At 32.8% G+C, this 14,573-nt stretch overlaps 1 protein-coding gene across 17 annotated transcripts in view; it reads right to left on the reverse strand.

Moving 5' to 3' along the window:
• Nucleotides 1–14,573, reverse strand: part of LOC145293901 (uncharacterized) — a 213,439-nt gene that overhangs the window by 26,972 nt on the left and 171,894 nt on the right. For all 17 annotated transcript variants that reach the window (XM_080140683.1, XM_080140697.1, XM_080140691.1 and 14 more), the window contains one exon: nt 1,365–1,443. In XM_080140683.1, coding sequence (XP_079996809.1) covers nt 1,365–1,443 — 79 coding nt within the window. The remainder of the gene's footprint in view (nt 1–1,364; nt 1,444–14,573) is intronic.

Raw genomic sequence — 14,573 nt, forward strand, 5'->3', positions numbered from 1 at the left:
AAAATAAGTTAAATTGGTTGTTTCTCACCATCTTTCACATTCACCTAAATTTTATGATATTTTTAGGCTTTCGGGTAATCTATAAACGAATAACACATGTAAAATTGTCACTGACAAATAATCGTGTCATAAGCCAAACAACGTGTGCACGTGTATTGTTTGGTTGGCTATCGGAAAGAATAACATTATTACATAAAAACTATTTGTCGGGTACAATTTTAAATGCGATATTCATTATCAAACCGAATGGAAAATCTATAAATATCATTAAATTGCATGGAAAAGATACAATAATTAACAAATAAACTTTGTATTTTTTTAATTCGTTTTTTTAACCTGACACCAGGCAAAATAATGTCTCTTAGTGACGCCATATTTTAATGTTAGTAAGTGTTCGTTTATAAAGAGAAGAACTGGATTCCAGAATATAAGAATTTTCAGAGCTCAGCCAATCTGAATGGACGACTTTGGAGAGGGAGCCTTTATTATTTATGAAACGAAAATTGGAAAGATTATGTTATGTCTATGTATATATAAGCCAGTTACAGTTGATGTAATCACAGAATCTGTGGAACATGAAGAATTTGTCCCGATTTTTCTTTTGCTCAACACACACCTCCAAACACCCAGGCTAGTAATTTTTAAATAGAAAAAGTAGAGTTTTATTTAATATTAATGTTAGAGCAAGAAAAAAATCTTTACACACACATTATTTCATGTATCTACATAAAATTTTATTATCTATCTTTAGTATTTACTTCAACAGTGCTCAGTAGAGCTAGGTAGTAAGTTTTGAAAATATATATCATTGATTACAATAAATAGGTATGTGAATAACAAAGAATCTGATTGACTAACTAGCAAACTCAGCACCAAGTGAATATATAAAAACTTGCAGTAACACTAATTCCACGAAATAGTTTGACGAATCATCACAAGGATTAAACATGGAAAATTCTGCATATCTTAATCATCATATTTATTTTCAAAACTTACAATATATACATTATATATATATATATATATACACACACACACACACACACACACACTGATCTTTCTTAGAGTGGAGGATTATATTTTTGAGATTTTATTTATTAAATTTATTTTTTATATAGGCATTAAATCCAAAGAATTTTTACAAATCTGGTTGCAAAAAAAAAAAAATTAATCGGATGAATAATATTATTCATAGTAAATTAACAATTGTTAATGATTAAAATATTTTATCACCATCAGATTTGTGTTTTCAAATAAATGGAAATATAAATTAGAATAGGATTGACACAAATGTAGAATGGACCAAGGTATGGGAAGTATTCAAGTGAAAAGTTTGACCGAATCAAAAAGTAAAAGAATCTCACCAGATACATCCTGATTATTACACCCGACGGGTGAAGAATCCCAGCGAGTCGTCGTCGTCACCTTGTTGCTGACATCATCCTGACAAAAGAACAAGAAACATCAAAATGTTTTTAAAAAATAAAATTTGCTTAGGAAAGTCAAGATAAATGCAAAACAAATGATTTGATGGAAAATGAAGTGAGGATTTTGTCAACATTTCAAATAAAAGTTGGGATGAATGAATTTGATAAAATCTGTATACAAAATGACGCATAGTTGTGTGCATATTTACTTGCCTGCCCACCTCATGATGGGGGCAAAGGGCATAAGGTTGGCTTTTAATGTGGTAAAAATCCACCTGTCCCAGAAAGAACGTAAGAAATGGGAACAAAAATACCTGTATATTCTTTTATGAATGAGGGCTATTCAAGCGAAAAGCAATATATCCCCCCCCTCCCCGAAAAGAGAAGATAATACCGGATATTTTCATAATTTAATTCCTTTGTGATATTATCACTATTATCCACCCATCTCAAGTGTTGGGGAAGTGGGAGGAAAAATATAACTAAAGTAAAGGAAATAGGTTTATCAGCAGAACAAAGGCATAGGAAGTTGTTCATCAACATAAACAAACGGCAGCTGAAATTATATTGTTAAGCAAGGTGTGACAGTTATTTTAGAATAAAGAACTGAATAAGTGATTGGTCAATATATTTGATAGTTAGTTTTAAGACAGTTGGGGAAGTTTTGTGACAACTGAGGACAGAGTCTAGTTAAGTAGAGCTGCAAGTTGGACACTGTTGAGGGCAGACCGTAGCTTCGACCAGGTCGGGAAAGTTTTGGAAGATCAAGATGAGCTGTGTCAACTGACAAACTTGGCTTCGATAGAAAAACTAAGATATGGATGTTAGCACGTAGAGGGTTGATGGTGTTACACACACAGTGCAACTGATATTTACAGAATGTGTCAGAGTCGGTGTTTTCTTTTGTTTAATCTTATTTTTATGTTTGTGAACCCATGCAGTCTCTTGGCAATCACCAATACATGATAACTGACATGGCCAGAACCAGAAGAGAAAATGAAAAAGAAGACGATGAAAGCAGCATTGAGGTCGTTGATGTTAACAATGATTTTATTACAATTTTTCCATAAAGTCAAAAACACAAGAAAATTTAGTTCCCCAAAAGGATCAAGCTTTTCAAATAGCTGTATAGTTCTGTTAGTACTAACTCATGGATGAAGGAGACCCAGTTAACATACGCTCTCCAAAATGAGGAACTATTTACAAGAGTAAAGTTAAGTACGGTTGTTTTTAATATGATGAAAAGCCAACGCCTCAAAAAGGGACCCTCAGGATGAAAACAAATATATATAGTCCTGTTAGTACTTCCCCATGAAGTAGCCTCAGGCAACAGTCAATACTCCCTCGAAAGGAGGAGGTAATTTTAAATATTGCATGTACATCAACTAGTATTCATTTAAGGATTTATGTTTGCAGAGAGATTGTTGTCAAGTTAGGCAGGATGTAGGAGAATTGGCAAGAGGTCAGGCTGTTAACCTTTGAGGTGATCATATTTTGTGTGAAGAGTAGATAAAAGAAATAACATGAGCGAGCAAAAGAAACAAGCATGTACAGCTTGGAGTTAAGCTTTAGAAACCCTGAAATTGAACAAATACTACATTTTCAACCTAGTTTGAAGACCAGATGAAAAAATAAAGCCTTGTTGCTGTGTGGTGATCGAACAAATTACATACCTATGTATTGTACAGTGTGAAACATCAGGGTTTCTTTTCTCATTTTATAATAACCTTTGACCGCCATTTTTTAAAAACTTTCTTCAATAATAACTAAGAGATCACTATAAATATTTTATAGAAAAAGAAATCTTCCCAAGTACTTTTCTACCTGCATGTATAACTAGAATAGAAGAAGCGATTATGAAGTAGAGAGAAAGGAAAACAAGGAAAAGAAACAAGAAATAATTGAACAAAGAAAAAAAAAAAATTAAACAACAAAAAATAAAATAGTTTGATGAATTAAATAACAAAATTACTGGATGAAAAAAAAATGTAATTAAATTTGACTAACAAGATACAAAAAACAGAAAGAAAGAGCAAAACAGGAGAAATCTTTTTTCTTTCGAGATTTTGCAATATTATCAATAATTGCAAAAGTGACATGGTATAATCATTATAGGTGTAGACTGTGTGTTCAGCATGCTAAGTTCAATTGTGGTTACTGCATCACTTTCACAATAGGTCTCACTTGAATCTTGAGAGACAATGGATACCTTCTGTAAATGCCCATGCATGGAAATTTATAGTTAAGCGAGGGTTATGCAATCCCACACTGCACTTTCTTTGGGCTGGTTTTAGGCAAAGAATACTGGAAACAATGCCAAGAAAAGCAGAGTTAAATTAGTGTTATTTAAAAATTTTCCTTCTCTTAGATTAGTTGCCTCTACCAAGGTGCGAGTCTAATCTTTTATTTAATCCATAGCTAGAGGGAGGATATATGGGTTCATACTGTTCAAATGTATTTTTACCAACTTTATAAATTTAATTTCATTTTATGAAGAATTAGCTAGAACTGTAAATTGCACAAAAATGAAATTGAGTTTATTAACTAAAAAAAAAAGTTCTAAAGACGGACTGTGAGAAAAACAGAATTGTGAAACCAGATTTTATTGAAAAATGATAAAATTGAGAAAATCAAAAGCAGCTATAACATCTTTTGTCATATTATTTGGATTGTTTGGATTGCTGTTTTTCTTCTTCAGATGTATCTTTCTGTCAAACTCAGGAATCTTTCTGTCAAACTCAGGAATCTGCATCGAATTTTGAACAGAACCCTTTATTTAATCCACAAAGGTAGCATGCTATTGTTCCATCAGCCATGACTGGGTAAATGTCCCAAGTAATTCGCAATTGTATTTTTGAGTTTTGCCCAAGTTTGACAAAAAAGATTCCCGAATTAAGCAAGATACACTTGAAAAAGACCAGAGGTTACAAAATGTGAAAATAAAACTCAAGATCAGAACAGAAGTCTGAAGAATTCAAAGAATGCGAATAATCAATCCTCTCATATTCCGAAAATTATATTTAAGATCCTGTTTTGCAAAGAAAAAACAAAACCAAAACATTACATGCAATCAAATAAACATTGATAGTAGTGAATGATCAACTGGTCCTAAAATAGCTTAAGTTGCGAGTTATCTTCTGATATTCTATCCTGCAGTGTACGGAAACATTAAAAATTATAATTTCAGTTTCACGACATCATTTAAGGGATCTTCATGGAAAACTTATAGAAATAGTTGGCAATTGAATGTTCAATTAATTTCATACATTATAAGTTCATTGCATCAGAATTCAATTTTACACTCTTTAATTGAAACATGAAGATATGTTCATATTTGGTCACAAAATGATAAAGTCAGACAATTTCTCATTTCTTTTTATCACATAGAAATGTCTAGAAAACTCATAAACCATTAACAAGAACGAATCCATTTCAAAGATATGTCCATTCAATCTATGCATTTAGTGATGAAAAGTATGACATACCAAAAACTTTTTATGTTTGTCCAGAATTTGACATAAAAAAATACAGAAAAATCTTTATGTATGCACCTGTCACAAAAGGAAGATGTTATATCCCAAAAATTAGGTAAATTAAGTATTTTTTTTATATAAAAAATATTTTTTGATGGTTTAAAGCGATTAACGTGAAATTGTTAGCATTGCAAGGCTGAGTTTACAAGTTTGAATTAATGTGGAGTTTTCAACCATTGTTTTTTTTTTTTTTTTTTTTTTCAAGATCGTGACGTGTCATTCCCTTTTTGTTTACTCATAAAATTTGATTTTCTTAGTTAAAAAATAAAACTACGTGATCCATTTACATGATTTCTGGAAGATGACATCTTTGTTCTTAGAAGTATGTACTTCATAAAGATTTTCATATACTTTTGTTTTTTAATTAGACTGAATTTTAGACAAAAACCAAATTTTTATATGCAACTCACTCCAGACAAGACATGAAGACACTTGATGTAATGCGCTAAAAAATAAAATAAATAAATAAAATAAAACATGATTATCACAAAGACAGGAGATGCCTACTGACTTTAATTTTAAAAAGAGGAGGAAAACAGTCAGCAGAAAAGAGTTTCACAAACCTGCAGTTCTTGCAAATGAATCTACTAGAATAGAAAGATTATAAGGAGATATTAGTACAGCAAATTGATGAAGACCATTTGATCTACAAGTCAAACAAGCTGGAACAAAGGAAGCAGGGAATAGATAAGACAATTCTGAAGAACACATGCCATAATAATACTTGTAGACGAGACTGAAGTTAGCAACATCACATCTGAGGGAGAGAGGGGGCAGAAGAAGAAGAAGAAAGGGTGGAACCAACCAAATTACAGATATACTTCTGAACCTTATGAAGAACCATAAAATGGAAGAGATTCACCCATCCAAATATAACAAGGGTACTTCATTCGTGGTCTGATAGGAGATTTGTAGAGATAGAGAATAGCCTGACATGTGAGAAAGTGTTTGGAGTGATGGAGAGAAGCAGAAAAAACATTGGATCTCGTATATGAACTTCAAGAAATATTTTCTGAGAAAGAAAAACCAAGTTTCCGTTTCATTTAATGTCACTTTTCTTTTGCTAAGAAGTCATTTTTGATATTTTGCAAGCTCACTCTCTAGCCCTCACAATTCAATGGATCAACTGTGCCTAAATTACACTCTATATGGTCTTGTCCAATCACTTGTTTTCAAGTTTTCATTGTCAAACCAACCATACTTGCTTCCAGAATAGTTTTTCTTCCAGAAAGATAAGTGTACCACATGAACATATCAGTATAACCGATTCATTATTCAGATAAAAGTCTATGCTGGGTTTTCGGCAAATCCACCAATCTAAGGTATCGAGTTTGATCAGATTTATCTGAATAAAAGATTATCAAACATCTACAGCTGTGAAAATCGTGTTACTGGACTCATTGGCTATTTCTGTTTTTTGTAACATTATAGACTTGACTTTAATTGATCAAGTCAATATTGATCAGATTCTAACTTGTGTCCTGGTAGCAAACTACTTTATTCTGACTCGGATTATCCTCACCCATATTTTCTTGTGTATAATATGACACTATGTTTCTGAAGCTACTAAACTATATATATTAATGAAAAGAAAAAAAAAATGACTGCGTTATATATAATAGAATCCCTTGTGGAAAAGATGCACCATATTATGCATTAAAATATCAATATTGCACCTATGTTTTACTAAATAAATTAAACGTCTTTGTTCATTTGATCATGTTGAAAAAGTGGATGAGAGTTACTGGGTTAGTAGACATAGAACAGTTGAGGTAGTAAAATCAGTTAAAAGGAAGTGGTAAAACATGGGAGGAAGTGATAAGGATAGACTTGAGAGAAAAAAAGTATAAATAAAAACCTGGCCAGAGATAAGTCAATTTCTAAAAGCCATCTAACACATTTCATGATTTAGATTCTTCAAATTACTGTTCTCATCTTGAACATTAGTTTTACAATGTTTCAATTAATGTAACGTCCGACCTTCTTCAGATGTATCTTGTCAAACTCTGGAATCCTTCTGTTGAACTTGAGAATTTGCACAGAATTTTTAACAGAACCCTTTTATTTAATCCAGAGGGATAGCATGCTCTTATTTCATCAGTTTTGACTGGAAGGAAGTCCTAAGTAATTTTCAATTTTATTTTGAGTGATGCCTGCACTGAGGATTGAACCATAAACTTCCAAAAGAGTGTAACTTATAACTTTGAATTTTACCAAGTACTTTATTCACTATGCCATGTGTCCTTGAAAGGATCTCTTGTAGAGGTTGAAGATCCAATTCTTAGTGCAGATAACACTCAAGATACAATTGTGAGTTATTTAGGACTTCAACTCAGTCATAGCTGACAGAATAAGAGCATGCTACCCTATAGATTAAATAAAGGATTCTGTTCGAAATTCTGTGCAAATTCCCGAGTTTGACAAGATACACCTAAAGAAGGTTGGAGGTTACGTTGATTGAAATGTTGTGAAAATAACACTCAATATGAGAATAGTAGTCCAAAGAATCCAAATAATATAACAATAATCATATAAAAAATTCAGAAACACGTGTCAGTATGTAAAACAGTAATTTGAATATGATAATAAAGAACATAAATGAAACAAAACTAATTTTTGTGAAAAGAGGTAACTAGACATACTGTGGCATCTATATATATATATATAAAGTAGTAGCATTCATATGTGTCTGTCTGTACAACTCTTCTACAGCCCACACCACTGGACCGATCATGACTAAACCTGGAATCATGATGGTTTCTCACCTAGAGAAGGTGCAGACTATTTTTCAAGGTAAAGGTCAAGGTCATAGCCTATGTATATATACTCTCCTACAGCACACACCACTGGACTGACCATAACCAAACCTGATGATGATGGTCTCTGATCCAGGTATGGTTTTCAAAGGTTAAAGCCATATTTGGTGCAGCTATTCATAACCCCCCCCCCCCACCTAGAGATGGTGCACACCAAGTTGGAGTTTGTCACCGTAAACACTTTAAGCAACAGTTGTTCTTACAACATCCACTTACTGCAAGGGTGCCAGCAAAGCAGGTACCCAAGCTTACGGAAAAGTCCTGTGCAAAACGTGGGCATTTTTGCTAGCATTTACTAATACATTCGATAGTGATAATAAATAATACTTTTCTGTTTGATACGAATTTATCATATTTTTACATATTATAAAAATATAAAATTTTATATTTTTATACATTTTTGGCTTTTCAGTGCAGATATCAAATCTATAAATAAATAAAAAACAGTGTGATTGTAGAAGATAGAAGTATTTACAAAACAAGTTTGAACATAACACATCCTGAGCAACATTAGTTTTAAATAAATAACTGTCCTTACGAGAAAATTGTTTTTTGTAAATGAAATAATAATAATAAAAAAAAAGATTTAAAAAACTAGTATGCTGATAAAATGATAGTTTGTTTGAGAAAATGAGTATAAAACATTTAAAACATTAATTGCAAGTAATATGAGGAAGAGGCAGAGAAGAGAGAGAAAAAAAAGTAATAATAATAGAAACAAGCCACGAGTGTGTGGTCCCCCACTGATGCTGCATGTGACATGACGCCACAAAAAATAGTGAAGAAATGATGAATGTTAGAAGTGTGAAGATTGAGTTAGTCCAAAACAAATATTACTTCCGTCATAGTTAAAAATTGAGTAATTTGATTTGAATTTATCACATTTTTTTCACTGTTTGGCCCAATCATGGTGCCTGAGCGTCCTAAAAAATTACAATGCTTTCAGGGTACTCCCCAAATCACTTCTTGCGATTGCAATTAAATCGTCCCAAGCAACACGCTTCCCCCTGTTGGACTGGTTAACATTGGGAACACCTGTTTCTTCAATTGTGCGATGCAAAACTTTTCTTGTGACCCCTTTTGAGCTACTGGGAACGCTGAATCCCAGTGAAAATGGACAAACGGTGCAGTTTCATGCCCTCAAGACATGTATACTTGAATTCAGCACCATGGAAAACCATTATATACACATACATATTTAAGTTTTTGAGTAATATGAAAAAAGAGCCCCAAAAAGGCATGTTTTTTAAGCCCTAAAAGTTCCCGGGGACTTGAACTAGAATTTTGCCAGGGTCACCCATACTAGATTTATATTAAGAACAATGGGCTTCACATTCTGGCCAAGTTTCAGAAAAATCTAATGGATGGATAAAAAATTATGTGGCAAAAACGTGTCATTTTTGGCCATTTTAGGTCATTTTAAACCTCTTTTGAGTCCCTAGAGACACCAAATCCCAGTGTAAATGGATAATGGTGCAGTTTCAGGCCTTAACACATGTATATCTGAGTTGACCACCATGAAAAACCACTATGTAGTCATATATGGGAATGCAATGAGAAATTTTGCAAAATTTTTTTTTTTTTACTGTGCACATCTATTTAATGAAATACAATTTGTGGCAAAATTTGAGGAAAAACTAATGGACGGTTATCTGGCAATCGTCCAGACGCACGGATGCCACTGAAAACATAGGTCCCTCTCCAATAAATCGGGGGACCAAAAAAAATTTTTTTACTGTGCACATTTATTTAATGAAATACAATTTGTGGCAAAATTTCAGGAAAAACTAATGGACGGTTAGTTGGCAATTGTTCGGACGCCACTGAAAACATAGGTCCCTCTTCAATACATCAAGGGATCAATATAGATGCCCTCAAGTTGTTTGCAAAAAAACAAAAGGGAACTGAAGAGGCTAATAAACATAACCAGAATATTTAGCCAAGACATGGAATGGAAAAGTGTGTACGACTAGGGATGAAAAAGGGAAAACTAGAGACATCAGAGGGTATAGAACTGCCCAACCAAGAGAAGATGAGAGCACTCTGTGAACATGACACTTACAAATACCTAGGGGTTCTGGAAGCAGATACTATCAAATCTACAGAAATGAAAAAGAAAATCAGAAAAAAGTATCTGAGAAGAATAAGGAAACTCTTAGAAACAAAACTATACAGTAGAAATCTAATTAAAGGAATAAACACTTGGGCAGTCTTGCTAATAAAGTACTTTGGACTATTCATAGGTTGGACTAAAGAAGAACTTAGGCACTTTAATCAGAAGACGAGGAAACTAATGACAATGCATTACATCCAAAAGACTATAGTGACCAAAACGATTCTATGTGAATAGGAACGTAGGAGGAAGGGGACTGATAAACGTAGAATACTGTGTAGAAGGTACAAAAAAAGACTTGACTTGGGAAAGTACATAAGTTAGAACACAAAGACTGATCACTACAGCGAGAGACACTGTCAAGAAGAAAAATACAGAAGACGATGAAACCAAAAACAAAAAGACAAGAAAAGAAAAATGGGAAGAGAAAGAATTACATGGATGATTCATCAGAACAACAAAAGAAAAGAATCATAAACACTTGGGTGTGGCTTAGAAAAGGATATGTAAACCAAGAAACAGAATCTCTACTGATCGCTGCACAGAACGTGATTAGAAACAAAAACATTAAAGCTAAAATAGATAAAACACAAAAAAACAGTAAATGCAGACTTTGTGTACAAAGAGATGAAACAATAAACCACATAAGTGAATGCAGCAAAAGGAATATAAGGACAGGCACAACTGCATGGAGAAGACAGCATACTGGGAGCTTTGTAAATGACTACACCTCAAATCTGTGGAAAAATGGTTTAAACACAAAACAGAGATGGTACAGAAAAATGAAAACCACAAAATCCTCTGGGATTTGGAGATACAAATAAGCAAACTTATCCAAGCAAGAAGACCTGATGCCATAATAATTAACAAAGAGGGAAGAAACTGCCAAATTGTAGAGTTTGCCAGCAAACCACAGGGTGAGGATCAAAGAGCTAAAAAACAAAACAAATATGCGGAATTTGCTAGAGAACTTAAAGGAATATCAATATAATACCAATAATTGTAGGAACACTAGGAATAGTCCGAAAGAATTTGAAAAAAAGACTAGGAGAAATCGGAATTGAAGCGAAGACAGAGACTATGGAAGGTAATGCTGAAAACAGCTGAAATCCTAAGAAAAACATTGAATCTAAAAACTAATCCACATGAGCGACAAATACTATCCGGACATATAGAAACTGTAGCAGAAGTCAAACAAAAAGATGCAACTAAGAAAACTGAAACTGCAAAATTGTAAATTACCCCTGCCTCCTCTTCCCCAAATGTAGAATCAGCATTGACTGGCACTACATCAAACAGTCAAAGGGGATAGAAAAACTGAGGAGGGAAAGCACAAACCAAACCTCCACTGGATGGGTGCAAAGAGGACTGAGACCATGAGGAGGCTTACTGCCATCCAAATCCAAATGGTCATTGCCAACAAGTCAATTGCAAGTGATCGTTGTGATAACTCAAATTCATTTGCAAAGATTATACTAAAGAAGTGGAGAGTACTGAAATCTGGGGAGACTTGTTGTCACCCAGAATCCAGGGAACACCCCGAGTTACTGTCAGTGAGCAATCTCTGATGATAACCTACGTGAGAACTTCTACTACTAATAATAATATCAGCTAGGAAAAAAACAATTTTGAGAAAATAAAGATAAATTTAATAATTGAGATTTTGTGGAGAAACTATCTAAAATAATCATTAAACATGGATGGAAATTAATAGAACTACAAACATCAATACGAAAGATAATCATAAAATAAGTCGTGATAACCATTAAGAAAAGTAAAACTGTTGCTAAAGGATCTCCTTCATCTGTACAGCATATCGCAACAACTACTAACTGCTTTAATAGAAGATGGTTGGTCAGAAAAAAGTGCGTCATTACATGTGACTCTTGCAATCAAAGGTAATATGAGAATTATCGTTATCTGATGATGTACAATTTAAGCGCAAACTTGGTTACATTCATCTAAGGCTAGGGTTCCCAACCAGGGATACTCACACTCCCTGGGGGTACAATATGATATTCCAGGGAGTGCGAGAAAAGTTAAGATAAAAAAATAGAGTACTGGCTATATATGACTGTTTTTTATTTTCTTTGCAATGTACGAACTTCATGCTTTCATTTTAAGGTTATGGATTGTTATGGAGTAGCCATTAAATACATGGCTGAATAGATTTAATCTAATCATGTATTTAATCATGAGTTTGTAAATTTTAGGGGGTGCAAGATTTGGGGGAAATTTCTTAAGGCATCCTCCCCCTCCAATCAGGTTGGGAACCACTGACCTAAGGTTTTTGAAATCCGCAAAACTACAGTCACAATCCAAGTAAAGATCACAGCGAAAAAAAATGATAAATGACGATTTTTTGCTGAATGAAACTGGAAAATTATCCAAAAGGAAGCCAGGTTTGAAGAAACCTTTAAATTAAAATAAAATTGCAAAACAAAGCTCTGGTTTTTATATAAATATACACAACAGTGTAATCTGGATATAAGAGACTTATTCTCCACTCCATACAGCTCTCTTATATCCGGGTTATCCAGTACATTAACACAGGCTCTAATTTGGGACCAGAGAAAATCTCTCTTATATCCGTTTTTCTTATATTCGGGTTACACTGTATTATATATTTTTTTTGATTTTAAGGTGCCTTATAATGAAAGGTAACACAGCATCAAAAAGATTATTCAAAATAGTTTATTTCTCAACCCCTAAAACTGATGTGCAAAATTGATATTTTGGACTTCTCATAAAAAATATTTAATTAATTGCCCTTAAAGAACCTTTGTAGGTATCTCAAAACCAAAATTTTATTTTTACTGTATCAAAAACTTTTTAATATAAACACATAGATTTTTGTTAAACATAAATCAGGTCATCAAATATATTTAGATAACTGAATTTGCTACCAAATAATAACCATTCAAAGTTTGATGAAAATTAGAAAATTTGCCGTCTTGTATTTTATTGGTTCAATTTTCACAATGTATAACTAAAAATGTAGGATTTGAAACATGTGAAAATTTCTTACTAGCAATACCAGACACCATAACACTCAGTGCTGGACAAGGTGCACACTGCTACTTAATTTGACACATAATTTTTAAATCAGTAATAAGTACATTTCTCCATCCATCAAAATAAAACTTATATAACTAGATTCACAAAAAAGATTACTTTTAAATGGTATTTTAATATTTTTGTTGTGAGTTGTATATTCAAAGAAATCGCTAATTAAATCCGACTATTACCGTTAAAACATGCCAGCATAGTATGCCTGCTGGCAGCAGATCACTTTTTGCAAATAAGCGGTCTGGATGTGTTCACATAAATACTTAAAGTGGAAGTTGTGCCGTTTCTAGTTGTTTTAGCTTATCAGAGAAAAGAATTGTCTTTGTTGCGGAATTTGAACACAACATGTGTCTTCCTAGTCAAAAGTTAAAATATCTCAAAGTTGAGGCTTTGTAATACAAAGGTAAGTAAAGATAGAAACTGTGTTCAAACGCTATTTAATAGCGAATATATTCATTTCTTTTGTCCTAAAATTTGAAAAGAATTGGATAAAAACTTTTTATGCATGCATTGATAGAAATAGTGACAAACGTATATAAAATGAGAATTTTTGTGTCATGATGCGCACAAAAAATCTGTAAACAAAGCATTCGTCAGCTGATTTCTGAACATAAAATATTCATTTTTTATTTTTGTTATTTAGAAAACATTTGTTTTACAAGTTCCTGACTGTAACTATTCCGTTCTGAATTTTATCTCATGTTTTCTGTAGATAGCTAAATTCAAATTTTATATATTTTTTTATTATTATTAAATTGTTAGGAGAAAATACAGAATAATTACAAAACACCCTCCCTTCCCGTTTTATGAATGGATTATATCCTGTTACTGTTAATTAATAAATACTGAAAATTTCATTAAAATTGGTTGATTTCCTGAATTTTGGTAAATTTTTAATTGGTTACCAAAGGCAAGATTACTCTTCTACCTACCATAATACATTTTTGGTGTTGCAAATGTTTATTCTGTTCAAAAAACAAAGCAAGAAAAAACGGGTCCAATGTTTCTTGAAATTTTTGAAGTCTCGACAATGACATAAAATAAAAAATTATGCAAAATAGTGGTAGAAACTCATCCAATAATTGTCACGGCAACTTGAAGCCGTTAAAATGAAACTTCATTATCCTAATTAGATTAATGTACTTGAAAACATAATTGTAATCTGTTCAAAATTTCTTTTCATTTGATATGCTACAAGCCATACTTTGTTTATAATTTCTTTGAATCTCTGGTCGCCATTTAATTAATTTTTGTTTGAGCTGAGATATGTTCATTTGAATTTAAAAGTTAAAAACTGCAAGAACATTCTTATCAACTTGATGGATGAGTAGCTATTTTGATTATCTACCTGTATGTTATGTGGTTCCATTCCCCAGATCAATGCCAAACTTAGTGAACTGTATTAGATACCAAACTTCAGATTTTAACCACAATGTGGTAGGAGTTTGGGGCCGACCAACTGAAGAGGATTCAACACCACCAGTCTTCATCAGCAGAGAAATGATATTCTATTTAGCATTACAAGGTCTTGAGACATGACGGTCGATTCGGTGATATCACATCAAAACTGGAGCATGCAGGGCAACATTTCAATTAAATTTTCTTAAAATGATTA

This window comes from Euprymna scolopes, chromosome 15 (genome assembly GCF_053919585.1).
Source record: "Euprymna scolopes isolate OS-2025 chromosome 15, ASM5391958v1, whole genome shotgun sequence".
NCBI classification, from domain to species: domain Eukaryota; kingdom Metazoa; phylum Mollusca; class Cephalopoda; order Sepiida; family Sepiolidae; genus Euprymna; species Euprymna scolopes.